Source organism: Chelon labrosus, assembly GCF_963514085.1.
Source record: "Chelon labrosus genome assembly, chromosome: 5".
NCBI classification, from domain to species: domain Eukaryota; kingdom Metazoa; phylum Chordata; class Actinopteri; order Mugiliformes; family Mugilidae; genus Chelon; species Chelon labrosus.
In genome coordinates this window covers 11,605,894-11,623,678 of record NC_140341.1, presented here as the reverse complement: position 1 = coordinate 11,623,678, position 17,785 = coordinate 11,605,894, and the positions used below count along the sequence as shown (strand labels likewise).

The 17,785-nt window shown below is 47.0% G+C and overlaps 2 protein-coding genes across 6 annotated transcripts in view; both read right to left on the bottom strand.

Moving 5' to 3' along the window:
- bcor (BCL6 corepressor) overlaps window positions 1-7,427 on the bottom strand; it is a 37,809-nt gene extending 30,382 nt beyond the window's left edge. Inside the window, exons 1-2 of one of the 5 annotated variants that reach the window (XM_084545116.1) lie at window positions 7,343-7,427; window positions 3,073-3,188 (exon numbers count right to left, since the gene is read on the bottom strand). In XM_084545116.1, coding sequence (XP_084401242.1) covers window positions 3,073-3,092 — 20 coding nt within the window. In that variant the 5' untranslated portion in view covers window positions 3,093-3,188; window positions 7,343-7,427. Of the gene's footprint in view, window positions 1-652; window positions 1,810-2,391; window positions 2,489-3,072; window positions 3,447-5,411; window positions 6,859-7,342 lie in introns of those variants that run through there. The other 4 variants (XM_084545117.1, XM_084545118.1, XM_084545119.1 and 1 more) reach the window with 4 other exon arrangements.
- A 3,156-nt stretch (window positions 7,428-10,583) lies between these two features.
- The window catches only part of LOC311487782 (cyclic AMP receptor-like protein A), a 54,261-nt gene continuing 47,059 nt past the window's right edge, over window positions 10,584-17,785 (bottom strand). Inside the window, exon 13 of the mRNA XM_084544151.1 lies at window positions 10,584-12,326. Within this exon, the coding sequence (XP_084400277.1) occupies window positions 12,156-12,326 (171 nt within the window). The 3' untranslated portion in view covers window positions 10,584-12,155. The remainder of the gene's footprint in view (window positions 12,327-17,785) is intronic.

Genomic DNA, 17,785 nt, shown 5'->3' with positions numbered 1-17,785 from the left:
CTGTGTAGAAACGGAGCACCGCTCGCTTGCCTTTGGCAGGGCGAGGCTGGATTCCGTAACCTTGTTTAGCGCAGAAGCTCCGTGTGCGCGCACGTACACGCGTGCATACACACTCCTCCACCACCATCCATCGCCCCACAGGCACTCACACTCCTCGTCACACAACGGGGTGCGAAAAGCCTGAATATTCACCGTCGTGATCGGCGCCACTTTCAAGTTCGCTCATCCCTGGGACGTCCTTCTCACCCCCGTCCGGTTGACAGGACAGTTGTTAAAAGGCCAAACTCACGGCTGGGTCATTGTGTGAGCGTGCGAGTGTGCGTGTGTTATTTATCAACCACATGCCACTGCCCCGCCGAAACGCACAAAGACCACCCTATGCGCTATTCTTAGAAGTGGCCGATCCTCTCCCAGTCTCTGCGCACAGCAACACCGGACTATCGGGTCTGGATCAAACCGCACAAGGAGACTGTTTTTGATTAAAAACACGCCACATGAAAACACTGGGTCTCATTGAAAGCATCTTTACCGTTACACTACTATTAATGAAACGGAGCGGAGCACATTTTCGGTCCCTCGCGCAGGGGGATTTCTCACCACCACAGACACATGATAACGAAAATACATTCCGATTTGTCATTGATTGCCTCACCTGGTTAATTGGTGCAAGTTCCAACCGCGGTCCGAGCGCCCCAACTGACGCCTTTTTCCTGTTTTGCCAAGTTAACTAGGAGGGCAAGCGATCCGTGCGTACGTAGACCAGCCCGGTTACGGTCCTGTCTGCTGGAGACAGACGATCCCGGCCAGAGGAAAAAAAAAAACTAAAAGTGTCTAACAGGTTATCCACTTGTCACGAAACAAAAAAAAGTGTCACATATAAAGCTCTCAGTCTTTATTCTATTGTCTACAGGCAACTCTCATCCATTGCTCTATATTTGAAACGGACTTTTTTGCAGCTGAAAATGTCACTTGGGTTTCCAGAAAGCAACAAAAAAAGATCCTGCGCTGAGAGAGAAAAGGGGGACAGAGAGAAATCCACAAAGAAAATCCGCTAAGGTCCTTTTTAGTTTGAGAGCAACGTGCCGTTTGGCCCGGGCCCCCAAAGGATACAGGTGGCGAGGTCGGCGGATTCGCGGAGAAATTAATTCAGCTCGGCCGTACCTCGCAGCAGCGCCATGTTGGGTTTCAGCGGAGCACGCCGTCCTCGGAAAAAGCCCTTTTCTCCCGCTTCTCCGTCACTCCATGTCCTCTCCAACAGCGGAATCCGTGTCTCGGGAGGTTCGCTGAAGGTTATTCCGTGAAGCCTTTCGTCCCGCGTTTTTCTTCGAGAATCGCAGACAACACTCCGGTCGGAGCCCTCGGTTCGCACCGAGGACGCACGGAGCTGTACGGGGAGTGCCGCACAGAATGGATGAACGCTGCCGAGACCGAGCGACTCGCTCCACTCCCACTCGCGCAGACTCTACCCAGAAGGCCAGTCGGGAGACCGCAATTACCATAAGCCTCCAGCGCACGGCACTGGCTGCGCGCGCACGCACGAGCGGAGACACACACAAAAGCGCGCAGACACACACACACACAAGCTCCGCTGAAACTCCAAAACAAGAATAGACGAGGTTTTAGCTGGATAGATAGACGGATAGATAGACGGATAGATAGATGGATAGATAGATAGATAGATAGATAGATAGATAGAAAATGAAAAGTTATCTAGAAATAATGAGGGCCATTATGTTGTTTATAGTTTTATATTAAATTAAGTGTTTTGGTTCTAAATGTGTAGTTGAGATCCATATACAGTGTATGTAAATATATATAATTACAAATATTCGTCTAAATCTTTAATATGCCCTAGAAAGTCTAGTGGACATTCGTCTACCCGTCCACTACCCATAAAATGTTGTCTTTGCTTCCAAAATTTTAATCTTGGTCACAATTTTTGAACCGCTGTTTACATCCAAAGGGTACATCCGTCCCTTCCTCTCACCTAAAGACAAGGTAAATGTGTGGAGCACAAGGCAGCGGAGGGACAGAGAGAAAGAGAGGGGGAGGCAGCTCAAGGCCGGGGCACATCTGTTAAGGCTCCCATGTCAAGTAAAGGAGGAGGAGGAGGAGGAGGCTATGAATATCAAGCCTGAGGTGTGTGCATCACGTGCCCGCATGTGTGCAGGAGACAGAGAGAGAAAGAGAGAGAGACGGACGTGGAGAGAGAAAGGCCAGTAGACAGACAGACGGACAGACAGACACAGAGACAGAGAGAAGCAGAGTAGGAGTATAAAAAGAGGGAGACTTGGCAAAGGAGGGTCTGGCTGCGTTTGCCACAGCTGTTCAAAGTAGGAGTCAAACCAGACGGTCATACACAAACAAACACAGAGCGCAAAGAACACTCACATATGGACGCGTTTAAATCCAAACTCATCTTGAAGGCCAAACTGTTCAAAAGTTTGAAGTCAGAGGCTCAAGGATTTGAGAGAAGGGCTTCCTTTCTCTGTGAAAGGAAGAGACTGAATGTATTCATGCAGGGAACGGGCCAAAAACTACTTCTTCTTCTTCTACTTCTTCTTCTTCTTGGACAAAATTCCAGAAACTCTACCGTGCATGTGAGTTTCAATGACAAGTGACTCAGAAAAGTTTTCTTCAGACTTTAATAAACCTAGGGGGAATTAAACTCCACCTTTCATGACTGAGGGTTGCCCACTACCGCCACAGCTGCTAAACCACGAGACGATTACGTTCACACTTAACAATCTGAAAGCAGTGTTTGTGTGAAAACATTTTCATGCACAATGGAGTCGCCAGATTGTTTCCATTCACACTGAAATGTTTAATCAATAGGAAAATGGTTTAATCACGTCTCACTCCTCCTCACTGGAACTATAAAATGAAGCATCTCCGCCAACATCTGGCTGGAAGTGGGACAGACTCACTCTGGTTACTCTGCCGAGTCTCAGCTGGGTAAACCTCTGATCAGTTCCTTCCTCTTTATGACCGCATATGATACAACCAGACACACTATTTAGCTGCGTATTTTCCTGTGACTGTTTTGAAAGAGCGATGACGCCATGCTGTTACCTGACACAGTGAGGCTGCATTCGGAATCAATTTGGCTCAAGAAAAAGTGGAGCGCCGAAGTCCGTTTGAAGGATGCGCGTCCATCGGTGCAGCAGGGGTTCGAGCTCAGAGGGCTCCTGCAAAAAAAAGACAACAACAAAAACACAGAAATGTCTGGCAAAACATTTCAACCTTATCTCTTATCTCTGCTACACCAGGACTTCAACGGGAAGGCTATAGCGTAATGAAAAGACAAAATACACTGATGAGCCATAACGTTATGACTGATTGGCCATAATCACTCGTCAAGTGAATAACAATGATTATCTAATTTTCATCGCAGCAGTCAGTGGGTGGGATATATTAGTCCAGCAGTGAGCAATTTGTCCTCCACATTGATGTAAGGCGCAGGACAACTGGACAAGGATTTGAAGGACTTTGACAAGGTGCAAATTGTGATGGATGGACGACAGCAGCTCCTGTGGGGAGTTCATGCTCTGCAGAGGTCCGTACCTATCAAAAGTGGCCCAAGGAAGGAATTGAAGTGAACCAGCGAGAGGGTCATGGGCATGCGGCGAGGGTTTACAGACGAGCTTCTATAGAACAAACTCCTGAAGAAGTTAATGCTGGCTCTGATAGAAAGGTATCAGAACACGGTGCATCATGGTTGCAGATCAGCGTCTCTCAGCCGAGGCCTTTAAGCCCGACAAACTTAGCAAGCTGTGGCTTCTCGACGACCAGAAAAGAAGTTGACACAACTACAGGGTTGTGGTGTCAACTGCTCACCGGTGCTTGTGGTAATTTTGTGGAGGTAATCCTTTTTGTTTTGTGGCTGGTGGAGCCTCAACTCGTGTGGGTCACATGTTTCAATTTGTCTTCAATGTAGAGGTTTTGTGCAGTCCTCGTGTGAAGGTGCATCTCTTCTTGCACATATTGGAAGGTCTGGCATGATTGCAGGGGCAGAGCCTTGTTGTGTGTATGTGTGTTCTTGCATTTAGGGCTCCTGGAGGATTCATTTTGAAGGGGGAGATGTTGCCCCTGTGCACACCCACAAGTGTCTTTGGGTGAGTTCATGAGCTTAATTGTCCTAATCAGCAGGAGGAGGAGGTGTGCTTAAAAGGGGCATGGCTGGAAAGGCTCTAAAGCTGCAGACACACTACACTACTTTCACAGTCTTTACAGATTTTGAAAAGACCAGGAGTACACACTGACAGACTGGCTTCAGCAGAAGACTGAAAGACTGGGGATCACACCCTTAACAACTGCTCCTGATGAGGGATCACAGACTACACGTCAAACCAACTAAATCCAAGTGAACGCGTCAAACTCTTGCGAGAGCGACAGTTGTGGTTTGCACTGCAACCAACATTACACAGGCACTCGTGCTCCCGCCACAACTCGATTAATCTTCATTTCTGTGGTTCGCTTTGTCACCGCTCTCCCAGTTCGCGGTCGTTGTTTTGATATTCTTGGTACTTTCCGTCATCTTCCGATGCCATTTCCTGTGTCCTCTCCTTTTCTGTCATTGGCTGTTGGCAACAAGGGTTTGCAGTTGGGTCAGTAATCAGTTCACGCTACCTGATTGGGTCCAGATTCAGCTTAAAACTGAGGTCCGGTCTGTTCCCCTCACACACTTGCAGATTCTTGTGTCAACTGTCACCAACAAGTGCAGACCGGTGCAGACTTTGCCCATCTGGGAACCGTGGGTAAAATCTGTCAAAATATCTTGTGTCCTCAGTTTAAGAAGACACCGATTTTTGGCTGCACAAGCTCTTTCGTCTGTCTCAGCTTTACTTTATGTCGTGACCCTCGAGCCGGGACGTAGCAGTCACAGGGTGAGAACTGACTTTCGACAAAGTGCCCTCATCCTACCAGCACACAGGTGTTCTCTGCAACCAGCACTTCTTTTGGTTCTGCTGAAATGTTTTTCTTTTGCCTGCATAAATACGCCAACACTTACTGTATTTCCCTGGGACGTATACCACCATCTTTAGCCTTGGCAGTGGGTCAGTCACGCTCAACACCTTCGGTCACATTGCGCCACATGTCCCCCTTTACTGCTGCTGCCCATATTTTAGCAGGCAGGTAGGATCCAACATGGGAACCCCGTTAGCCTCTACTGAAACGATCTATTTGCACTGAGTAAATGCTGGCCTATAAAGAGATTTCATGTGCCACTTTTCAGAAGTGTCAGCAGGGAGGTTTTTAAATGCACCGCAGTCCAAATCAGATTTTTGTCTCCCGATGGCCCTGCTTTATTTAATACAGTCCCAAAGAAGACTCTCAGGAAGATAATTATTAAATGCCGAAGATTATACACACCAGGAGTTAAAACAGAATGATGCTAATATCACACGCACCTGTAATCAGGTCAGAGTGGTGTTGGAAACACAGAAGTCACAACACACACACACACACACACACACACACACACACACACACACACAGAGTCTTTCCTCATTTCCTCCCTCCTGCTCTGACTCAGAGGGCGTTGAAGGCAAGCGGCTCTCTCCATCACTCACTAGAAAACTGGATTAGGATGAATATTGCTCTGAGAAACCGCAGGGCAAACCAAATTTCTGGGAGCTCAACACAAAAACACACAGCCGTGGCTTCAGAAAAAAAGAGAACACCTTTGCTGGGAGTCTGAGGGAGAAAGACAAAAACAGGTCTGGAGAGCGAGCGCAGTCCGTTTTATGGCTGCGTTTTTTATGACTGTGTGTGAACTTTGTGGTTCGAGAAGCCAGCCCGAGGAACAGCATGTGCCTTTGAGGGCGCTCACACGGGATAACGGTGACGGAAAAACACGCTCAGAACTGAGATCGCATCCGATTAGTGTCATTTTATGTCTCATCGGGGATTCACGCATAGGTTTGCGTCTCTTGTAAAAACCAAAACAGCGTGAACACACACATGCGCGCGCGCACACACACACACACACGGGGATGCATCCTGGGGTAGAAAGTGCCGCACCCTGGGAGGTCACAGTGATCCAGCCATCTGCTGCTGCAATCAGAAACTGAAGCAGCACCCCGAGGAACACACGCGCAAACACACACACACACACACACACATACCTACATTTGCAAGGTGAGTTCCCATCAACATGCGCACCTTCGGCGCATGTTTCGTCACATATACACATGCCTCACAACCGAGACACACGCATACGAAACCACACAGTCCTGACACACATTTTTTTTTTTTTTTTTTTTTTTTTTTTGAAAGGGCTGACTGCCAAACACACAAGCGAGCACAACACACACACACGAACTCAGTCGGCAGGCTCAGATTGCAGGAAGCTCTTTGCACGCAGCTCAGTCCACAGCAGCCGGTACTAATCAGCACAATCCACCTGCAGATCGTTATGGATCGCTTACTGCAACTCACACACAGAAACTTGCCTGAACACTTTCGAGCACACACAAGCTCGGGCATGTGCACGTGTACAATCGATAGATCTATGCTGGCAACACACACACACACACACACACACACACACACACAAAAAAAGCACTTAACACACACACACATTTTAACCTTCCCGATTATTCTTTGTTCACCTTAAAACTAACGCGGACTCATTGTGTATTTATGATAATCAATGGTGACTTTTTGCGAGTGTTTTAAATCAATTGTCTAATCTATAATCCAAAACTCCGGTTCATGCAAGGACTTGAAATTGCACTGACACAGGCTACTGAAATATCAACACAGCGCAACGCTCTCCCTCTCTCTCTCTCTTTCTCTCCTACTGTCACACACAATCCCACGCACACACGCACGCGCTCACGCACGCGCTGGCACGCACATTCACGCACCCCCACCACCCCCCCACCCACCCCCACCGGTGTTGTAGGGCTAACCGGTTCCCCACAGGCGCGCCACGCTGCGTTAGCGCGGCCTCACCGGGGATAATTACAGCCTGGCGCGGCAGGGCGAGCGTGGCTCCGAGCCAAACACTGCTGCTCGTAAGAGCGAGCGAGAGAGAGAGCGAGGGAGGGAGGGAGAGAGAGAGAGCATCCAATAATTGGAGCACTGAGAGACATGAACCTATAGATTAAGCCCTAATCAATAGGCAGCTAAATTCATCGATGCAATCAATCAGTCGGTCCGTGACATAAAATAACCAATGCGATCAGTCACACTTGTCTTATTCCGACCTTGGGGATCATAAACGGCGATCCCCTGTCCAAAACGCGCGGGCAGACGCGCTGAACAGACGCGTCATTTTTTTTTTTTTTTTTTTTTTTTTTTTTAAGAGAATAAAGATGAAAACCTTCAAACGAACCTTATCTGAGAGGAAGGAGAAGCGGTGGCGGCTCTCAGCGCAGCACAAGAAAGATTCCCCCCCCCTCCTTCTCCTCCCTCCCTTCCCTCATCCTCCCCTCCTTCTCTCTCGTCTGTCGGCCTCTGTCGAGTTCCGCTCATAACCTCGCCACCCACCCTCCCAGTTCCCCGCCTCTCCCTGCTTTCCGCTGCTGGCGGGGAGCGCACACACACAGACACACCGACTCTCAGACACACACACACACACACACACACACACAGACACACGAGACACACAGGCTCACACCGAGGGAAACGCACACACACCTCTTTATAGCTCTGACACGCACCCACAAGCGCGCACAGCCGTGCGCACGCACAGACACACTCGGATGACACACACACAGGCAGGCAGCGTCAATAAAAAGCCCAGCGCTGTGAGAGGCCGCCGGCACTCCACTCCCCCCTCCTGCCACTGCGATTAGCGGAGGCTGGCTGGCTGGGGAGAGGCGCCCCTCTGTTATCTGGGGCGGTGGCAGCCTGTGCGTGTGTGTGTGTGTGTGTATGTGTGTGTGTGTGTGTTGAGAGAGAGAGCGAGGGTAGAGAAAGAGATTAATTTAACTCTTTCGAGGCCGGACCGCAGCGCTTGAAGCGCCGCTCGCTGCTGCTCTCTGCTCAGGCAGCAGCAACAGCAGCGAGCAGCAGCAGCAGCAGCGGCGCAGACGAGCTGAAAGCAGGCAGTGCGCCGGGAAATGGGGACATTTAACACACGATTCTCGTGTGATAGCTACAAATATAGACGGGATCACAGTCAACGAGGTCCTTAGTGACATTTCTGGAAATTTGGGGGGGTGTTATTGCGCAATTACACACACATATAAACGTGTTGTTTTTTTCACAGCTGATCCAGATTTTTGGGCAGAATATTCGACTCAAACATGACTCATATTAGAGGCTAAAGAGAAAAGGGATCGTGCCGTAATCAGAATGGCAGCACATGGAAGACTTTAACACAGTATTTTGACAGGGGCAGGAATCGATTATTGATCGAGGTCTTCCACGGTCTCGTATATGAAAAACGTTTTCAGGGATAGTCGGGGATTGTCAGACCTCATACATTTATAAACCGAACGTGTCACAGTATTTAGTGACAGTGACTGACCACGTTACCAATTTACCAATTTGGCATTTACTAAGAGGCGATAACGTTTGCAGCCCCAATGGAGACAACGATAGATGGAGGTTCGCCATACCAAAAACAAAATCAACAGTTAGATTAACATAGCATAACAGAATGTGGAATTTCTTTATTTATTTAATTGTGCCGAGTTTGGTTGGTGGCAATTTGCTCAAGATATTTAATCATTTCAGTGTAAATCCTGAACCTAAATAGAGGGTAATGGATGAAACGAAATGACAACCCCAAAATTGGTAAAAAATTGGCAAATACATTGGATAAGAATATGGCATTTCTGCATTTAGATGTAAAACAAGGTAAACGGTCCTTAAATCCGGTCCTTTTCCATTTGAAAGCTTATATTTTCTTCAGACCAATGTTTGGTATTTACAGCGCATCACTGAGCATTGGGTGCCCTTCAATAACGCCACATTATGAACATGAGGTTTTCTACGAGGTAGCCCACTTTACTGGTTTGGCTGCATTTAACCAGGTCTGATTTCTGTTACCGCTTATCCTGTAGAGGGGTCGCAGGGTGGCCGGAGCCTATCCCATCTGACACTGGTAAAGAGGCGGGGTACGCCCCGAAAAGGTAACCAGCCCATCACCTGCTTTAAATCAAAGGTTTTGTTCCGGATCGGGACTCCTCCCGTTCAGTCGGCGCTCTCCGTCATCTGCCAAAACAAGAAACGGGCCCCAAGAGAACCACGGGAGTAATTACGGGATATCTCGCATGATAGCATATTCTGTGTTTTTGTTGTGGTCGGAAAATCACAGGGAGAGACGAGAACAATTATATCTAACAAACAAGTTTAGAGCTGCACCGTTGTCCAAAAAAAAACCCACATCGGTTCAAGTGCAGTGCAGTATATGTTGAGATAATCCTACAGACGTAATCCTGATGCTGTAAACACTTTCGGAAAATTACTCATGCGTTTCTCATATTAGCAGCCGAGAGCAAATTCATGTAGGATGTAAAGGGCTGCGCAGCAACTTCTTTTTTTACTTTCAAGACAACAGCCAGGCAGGCAGGCAGGCTGTAATCTCCCCATTAACCTTCTCCAGCCTTATTTTTTACTGTAAGCAGCGGGTGAGCTGGGTTTAGGAGGGGTTATACCCTCCCCCCACACCCGTGCCTGTAAATACAGCCGGAGCTCTAATAAACAGCAGACGGGGCTCCCGGTGGAAGCTGCGCGGAGGAGCAGCCACACAAACACCCATCAGGCCTGCCTCTCTCTCTCTCTCTCTCTCTCTCTTCCCTCTCTCCCTCGCTCTCTCTCTTTCTCTGGCTCCGAGGTGACGGAGCTCCGGCTTGTTTTTCAGCGTCTGGCTGCTGCTGCTGCGCTGTCGCCTCTCCCCTCTCTCCACTTCTCCTCTCTCTCCGTTTCTGTGCGTCACAGCTAGGTCATGGCCGGACTCCAACAATGGCTCCGGTTTCTCGAGCCACACGCACACGCTCAGACACACACATACACACACACACAAGCACCAGAGGCACACAAACACAGATCTGACAAATGATAGGGTGGCGAGGCGAGGCGAGGCGAGCTAATAGTAGGCAGTGCGCCTGCCGACATGCCCGTGGGCCGCGGGTGTTAAATTGTATCCAATTACGGCGCATGCGACGATATGAGGGGGGAATAATAATTCTTCTTGCGTGACAGGGAGATTCGCTTATTTCACGGGATCTTTATATGAAGGGGGTGCGGGGCTTGAAACGCTCAAGCGTCTGTGGGAGAGCTGTGCGTGTGTGTGAGTGCGGAGGAAGAAGTCTGGTTTTCTGGAGGACATGCCGCGCATATTCCATTAATCAAAATCCGGTTAACCATATTTGGAGACAGACAGGGGGCTAGCAGGGTCCGACTAATAATTAATATCCATTATTTAAGCAGCTAAGGTCTGAAGGATGTCTAAAGGCACATTCATAAACACACACACACACACACACACACACACACACACGCACACGCACATAAACTGGGAAACACTTCTCAGGAGCCAAGGCTCGGCGAAGTGGAATGAGGGATGGCATCAATGTGAAAATGAAATAAACACGCCCAGTCTCAGCTTTGTTATGAAATGTCTCTCCTGCTCATTTATTTGATGGAGTGCACATCCAAGTAAAACCAGCAACAGCGCCAAAAGAGGGTGTAGGGGCACGCAGTGCGAGCGTGTCATATACAGTGGTGGGACTCTGTGAACCGCAATCTGAAGTTGCGCTCTGGTGTCACTGACGCCCAGGGGGGGGGGAGGAAAAAGTTGAAAAAACTCCAGGCTAGAAAAGGCCAAGTGTGGGTTCATTAGTTTAACCTGTCAGAGAGGAAGCTGACAGCTGACAGAGCGCACCGACGACAATGAAACCACCTAGGTATTGGAAAAACCAAATGGTCTGTGGTTGAATAGAAAGTGACTCTATTATCCTGCCAATCACGCCTCACGTATATGTCCCCTCACTGTGAAAGACGCGGGGCCGTACGATTGTAAACCATCAAAGGCTGCACCGTGGGTTGCCACGTGTGTCATCTTTTCCGAGCAGTATTCTACAAGTCAGTGTGTGTGTGTGTGTGTGTGTGTGTGTGTGTGTGTGTGTTTTGTGCGATTCTTCATTTGACTAGTAGCATATTTTTCTTTTTTCATCTTCTTCTTTTTTTAGTCGTTCATAAGGCTCTGTGTATTGAATCGGGCTGAGCTTGACTGTCACATGAGAGCAGCAGGTCTGGACCGAAGAGAAGCGTTTTCTTCACACTCCGGTCTGAGGCACGTACAAAAATAAAGTGTACACTTAAATATTTACAGTACATTGATCTGATATAAATACAGTATAGCAAACAAGTGTAGTATTTCATAAAAAATACAAAAACAACCCTTTGAAGAGTACTTGTGCGGAACTTGCAACAACAGAAATGTCATATGCAAAGAGACAGGCATAAAATAAATACTGTCTGAGGAAGGAGACACTGGTGCCTCCGGACTTATTTGCCCTACTGAGTCATCCTGCCTGTTTTTAAAAGCCCCTTTCAGTACTTCTACTGTACACCCACCCCCCTCTTATTGGCAGGAAAACTGTTTAGCACGGGGATCAATCTCAGGGTAGATCTAGATGCTTTTACATCTGACACACAGGGTGCTTTTAAAGGCCTGCTTTTCAACTCATCTCCTGCGGAGAAGTGAAAAGGTAATTGCTGCGAATGCTAAAGGCACACCTTGTTATGATTGCCTTTCAGCAGTCCTTTGTGTTTTTTTTTTTTTTCTTTCTTTCATTTTTCTGGCGTGCCAACACGCTACAGAGCGCAGGAACCAAGAAGATGGTGCGCAGAGAGAAATTGTTTCAAGACCTTTGGGATTCGGTTGGCTCCTAAGAGCCTCCACCGCTGCTTCTTTCTGATAGTAGTGTTGCAGGGAGCTGAAGCTCTGCTCAGTATGTGTGGAGTGTGTGTCTTTAGGATATTAAATAGTAAAGGATGGGGATTAATAATGGAACCTGACAGCTCATCTCCGGCTTCTATCTGCCTGACTGTCCCCCCAATCTTCCCTTCTATTCTCTCCCTACCTCTTTTTTCCTCCCTCTCGGTTTCTAATCCGTTTCTCTCTATCTGTGACCCTCCTCTGTGCTCCTTCCTCCACCTCTTTTGTCTCCCTCTCTGTCTCCTGCTCCCTCTCAGGGCCCTCGGTCTTTCAGGGTCATGTCAGGGGAGTAGAAGAGCACGTTGGTGTCGTCGTCGTCGTCGTCATCGCTGAGGTCGACCAGGTCAGCCTGTGTGTAGCGCACCGCCCCGGGGTAGTACTCTCCGATCCGAGTCCTGTCACAGAGCCGCGACTGCAGAGCCAGCTAGAAAGCACACACGCACAGTTTCAGTATTAGAACACAACCTTTGTCCTCGTGTAGAAAGTAAGTTCAGACTAAACCAGTAAGGTTTGAAATGAAACGTTTTCTCTCCAGTCGGGCCATTCATCTCTATACCAAACTGGTGATTCATACACAGAAGAAAACAGGTTGAGACGCCTGCCATTCATTGTGAAACAAACCTCAACTAAACTAATTCCCCACCAAACCACAGACGGTGAGAAATGTTTACGTCCTCAGAGACGAGGGAGCGACAACCTGGATAGAACAAATCATCAATGCTTGTTTTAATTCCCCTCAAACTGAAGCACAGTTGATTTCATTTTCCACTTAAGTTAATTAAAAAAAACGTACTTAAACAGCGAATATGATATAACTTTAATGAGCAACGGGCCTCGAAAGAGAAAATGTGCATCACCCGAACATCAACTGATGAAAACAGGAGAAAATAACGGTCCGGTGAAAGTATGTAAATGACATGCTAAATACGCTCTCAGAAGAGGTAGGCAACTGTGGGTGGGTGATGTGCTTGTGGCGACTCTGTAGATGAGCATCAGTACATCGAAGCTGAACAGGAAGCCAGAGGAGAGTATTGAAAAGTGGAGTGACGTTGCGGCTGTCTCCTGCCGGTTGAAGACCAGACATGGTAACGCATTCTGACTTTTTGCACAGATGTCTATTGCGCATAGCTTATTTGTTATTGCTGTGTAGCTAGGTGACTGATTATACAGGAAGACGACATCCGCATTCAAACAAATAAACAAATGCATTGAAAGAGACGATAACGTGGCACCACTCAGCCTTGCAGCCAATGTGCCCCAGTGGCCATTTATGGTATTGCATCAAACGATTCTCCTGCAAGATTTTTTTATTTCAGAAAATTTTCCTGAAACCTAGAAACCTAGAAAAGTGCTTTTTATCTGCTGTGCAGAACGGAACGGGAAGGGCAACATTACATGCGTTCAAACAGCATGAACCTTTTCATACTTCCTATAAATGTTGGAGAAAGGATTCACTTTTTTATGTAAATATGCTCTTGAGTACGTAGTCTCGGAAGAGGTAAGTGTTCAAGTGATTGTGGGTGATGTGAATGGTGAACGGTAAATGGCTTGTATTTATGTAGCGCTTTTCTACCTATTGGTCCTCGAAGCACTTCACACATTACAGTCAGATTTACACACTCGTTCACACAAGCACACAACTTGTGCACACACACGATCAAACACCAACTTGGTTCGGTGTGGTCCACGTGCTATATAGGTCGAACCGCTAACCCCCTTGTTCTACCTACTGACCCACAGCCGCCTCATCTGACTGCGGTCGCAACTACTCTGCAGGTGAGCATCAGCAAGGTGAAGATGAACCGGAGAGAGGAGAGCATTGAAAAGTGGAGAGACGCAAGCTGGCTCTGACTGGTTGAAGGCCAGATGTGCTGCCGCATTTGGACCTTTTGCACGGGTTTTTATTGTGAATGCTGGCAGCACTGCCAGAAGGGAATACTGTACAAAACACAGAATAAATGATCACAGAGAGGGCGGATTGGACGAGGAGGAGGGGGGGGGGCTCAGCGGAGGTTTAACCAGCTGAGACTCGGCAGAGTAACAAGGCTTTGTCTGCCCATCTCCTTAATACATGACAGCTGTGATGCACAGTTTCAATGGTTACTGGCCAAAATACAAAAAAAATGACCTGAAAATGCTTGAACAGACACACACGCACATTCGCCACGCATAAACACTCCCTTTTTAAATTAACTGGCTATGGGTTGAGATTGCAGCTTTTTCCTGCGTGTGCGCTCGCATACATACGGAAGAAGAAGAAGAAGTGAGATGTGAGCTCATTGCAGAGCCACAGGCGGTTCAGCTGTATGGCTAGAATGCAGATCAATATCAGGAAAAGGAGCGAGAGGACGGCAAGGGTGGGGGGGTGGGGGGGTACACAGGTGGGAGAGAGACGCTACACAAAGGAGAGGGAAAAAAAATAATAATGTAAGAGAGATAAATGCCAGAAATGCTGTAACAGGGAACAAAGGAGACAGGGGAAGAGACACATAGAGTACTGATAGATAGAGATAGAGATGGAGATAGCAAGAGAGAGGGAGGAAGAGACGGCTGCAGAAAAGAAGGAAAAACAGGACTAGGTGAAGCAAGGGATGTGAGGAAGAAGTATGTTTACATGCAACAAAAAACAGGTTAATCAAAATAATTTGGTAAGTAATTTGTAACCAAGGGAGGCTGCAAAGTTTTAGATGAATTAGTTGTAGCTTCAAGAAGAAGCCCCTTGGGATGGGAACCTCCAGGAACCTATCTGGTCTGATTTTGACTTTTGGTGTCATGCTTTGATTCTCAATTCAATCCACAGAAAAAGGGGTCATCTTCTCAGGATCTTATTCCCATGCACTAGCACTATGCCAAACCATTCACTCATTTTTTTTTTTTTTTGGCAGCCTGAAACATCACTGGCAGTTAGGCCCAATGGTCTTAAAGGTCACTGTCTGACTGAACGAGAAATGGACAGAAAATGTGTGGGAGTATGCAGCGCTTATTATTTGAAAAAAAAGTTGACAGCTACAATTTGGAAACATGCTGGTATCTGGTGCCTGAAGATGAACAATGAATAGAAGTGGATCTCACTAACTGTTTTATAAAACCGGAGGAATGTAATTTTCAGCCGGACATGGACGCTGTGGTAGAGGGTGCTAGCAGGAGTTTTCTTGACTTTTTTTCCCACAAGGTTTAGAGGTTTTCAGGTGGCACGTTTTATTTTTATTACAACGTAGCGAGGGTCCTCATTTACCATGATTCCTCAGTGATGGAATTCAAACACTAATGGGGAATAAATTGAGAGATCTGAATACCACCCTGTATTGCTGCCATTCTGCCCCAGTGGCCACTTGTGGTATTGCAACAAATGGAGCCGCAGCAAAAAAAACAGAAAAAAAACAAACATTAACCGAATATTTAACTGAATATTTTCCATCACTGATTGAATATTTTCATTCACTGCCGTTTTTTTATTAAAATGGTGACGGAAAAATCTGAAGGCAATCTGTCATTTTGACAGATTGCAATTCACACAACAGACCACTTGGTGGCGAGTGAGCACATTAATTGGCTCTTTTCTCTCTTGATTAGTAGTGTAAGAGTCGGTTAAGAGTCGGTTAAGTTTCGTTTCCCTGCTGGCCGAGTGAGTGGCTGCTGACTCGCGGTTAAGAATCCACAAGCAGCGGTTATGAGTCGGTTAAGTTTCGTTTCTCTGCGTATTGTGAATAAATGAGTGAGTGGCTGAGAGTGTTAGCTTGCTAGTAGTCAAGTCGGGTAGTATGTTTTGTTTCTCTGCCGAGTGAGATGTTTGAATGGTGCCGTTTATTGATTATATATCAATCAAACATGGTAGGACTCAACTGAGCCGGTTAAATAGATTCATGATTCTTGAGTCGTCTTTGATGGCTGGTTATATGAGCTGAATCTTTTTTTCCACCGCTACTGAATATTAATTAAATAGGAATGAAAATTAAATGCTATTGAATATGTCATTATTATCATTTAAAAAAAATTAAAGTGCCGGGTAAAAATACATTATGATGGGATTTTTATGACCCTGTCAGTCAAAGTGACACACAACGAAAAAGTCTAGCGCAACCTCTGCTATGAGTCACGACGATGCAGACCTCAAGAGCTGTAATTGGTCTACTTGGTAGTAGTGTATTTCTGCTTTACTGTGCTTTTTTTTTTACCGCTGCTTCTCCATATCCTCAATTATCGAACTGATTGTTTTGGATAAATAAAGATGGAACACACCGAGGAAAAGTGGAAGTTTTGGAGATACAAGCATTTGTATGACTCGTCCATCAGTCGGCATTGTTGAAAGTGAAGGAGGAAGTAGAAACAAGATTTTACCCGACTGGCGAAAAAGACACAGCGCCGACTAGCGTCTACAGAGAGAGCCAGACTGACGAGCGCCCAAGTATAAATGGCTCGCAAATACATAGACTACGCGGTCTATGTCCTGCAGAGGCATAAACCGCGCTTCACGCTGCAACGTGAGTTTTCCTTCAGTAGCTTTTATTTGACTGGCCTCATCTTGTAGAATCTCTGCGCTGAATAAGTGAGAAAGAAACACTACTTCTGATTTGCAGGCGGCTATACAATACGTGCAATCCAGTAGAACAACTATTGCTCTTAAGACTCTGTTTATGAGGTGTTTTTAGCTCCTATTGGAGGTACATACATTCTTGGCAGAAGAGGAACCTTGACTGATATAAGTGTACATCGATCGGTCGAGCACATGAATACGCCACGGGGCGGACTGCCGATGGAAAACAATGGCGAAACGCTAGCTGCACATACAACAGGTTTTAACATTAGCCATAAAAGAATTTAACAAAACACTGAAGTCCGGGCTTTCTAAAGACTATGCATCGTTATTGTAGGTTGGTTTAGAAATAAGAGATGTTGCTATGCCAACGAACCAGCCAGCTACGTCAAGGTCCCTATTGGTGGTGGTGCGATGCCAACACAAAAAAAACCCCTTTGAGGTATTTACTCAGTCAAGGGGCACTCCTCGTTTGGTAGTTACCCTCAGAGAGTCCCCATCATTGTTTCGTCCAAAAGCACCCAATGCAGACGCAAAAGAGGAACCTAGCAAACTGGGAGAACAATTATCCAGTTCTTATAAAATACCAGCCACACCTGTTTGAACCACTGTTGGTAAGAACTCTGGAGCTACAGGTGCAACCAAAATGCAACAGGCTAAACACTTGCTTTCTTTGAAGGATTATCATGGCAAGGTCAGACTGTAACGTTAACAACGGATCAATTTATTTTTGTCATCCGTACATTAATCAGAATCGTAGAGAATAGCGGACACGATCTTTATGCAAATTGATTTTCTCCCCCCCTCCGACTCATAAAAACAAGGGCCGGATCACTAGAGGTCCAATATGGAGATGAGGAATGATTACAGCCACCGACAACTCTTTCCAAGTACATTTGGCATGTGAGTAGCACACGAAAAAAAGCTTCAAAAGTAAAAAAAATAAAAAAATAAATAAAAAAGTCGGCGCCTACCCTTGAAATCATGCAAATGCACCGCAGGCAAACAGCAACACAGTCGGAACGGGAGACAGCCAGCGAGCGAGCGAGCACGAGGAGTCAGGGTTAGGAGGGCTGAGGGAGAGAGAGAGGGGGGGTCTGTCTGGTGCGAAAGCACAGATTCGTCGCTTTGAGAGAGGAATGTTTTGACGCTGTTACAACCCCCCCCCACCCCCACCCCGCACCTCCTTCTCTCCCTTACCCCTCCTCTCCCCCGCCAATCTCACACCTGATGTGTGGGGGCTGCTGGGAGCCACATGCCAAGATGAATAACAACCGGCTGTTAGTCACGATAGCGCACGAACACACACGCCGCCGCCTGTCTCTCTCTCTCTCTCCCTCTCTCTCTCT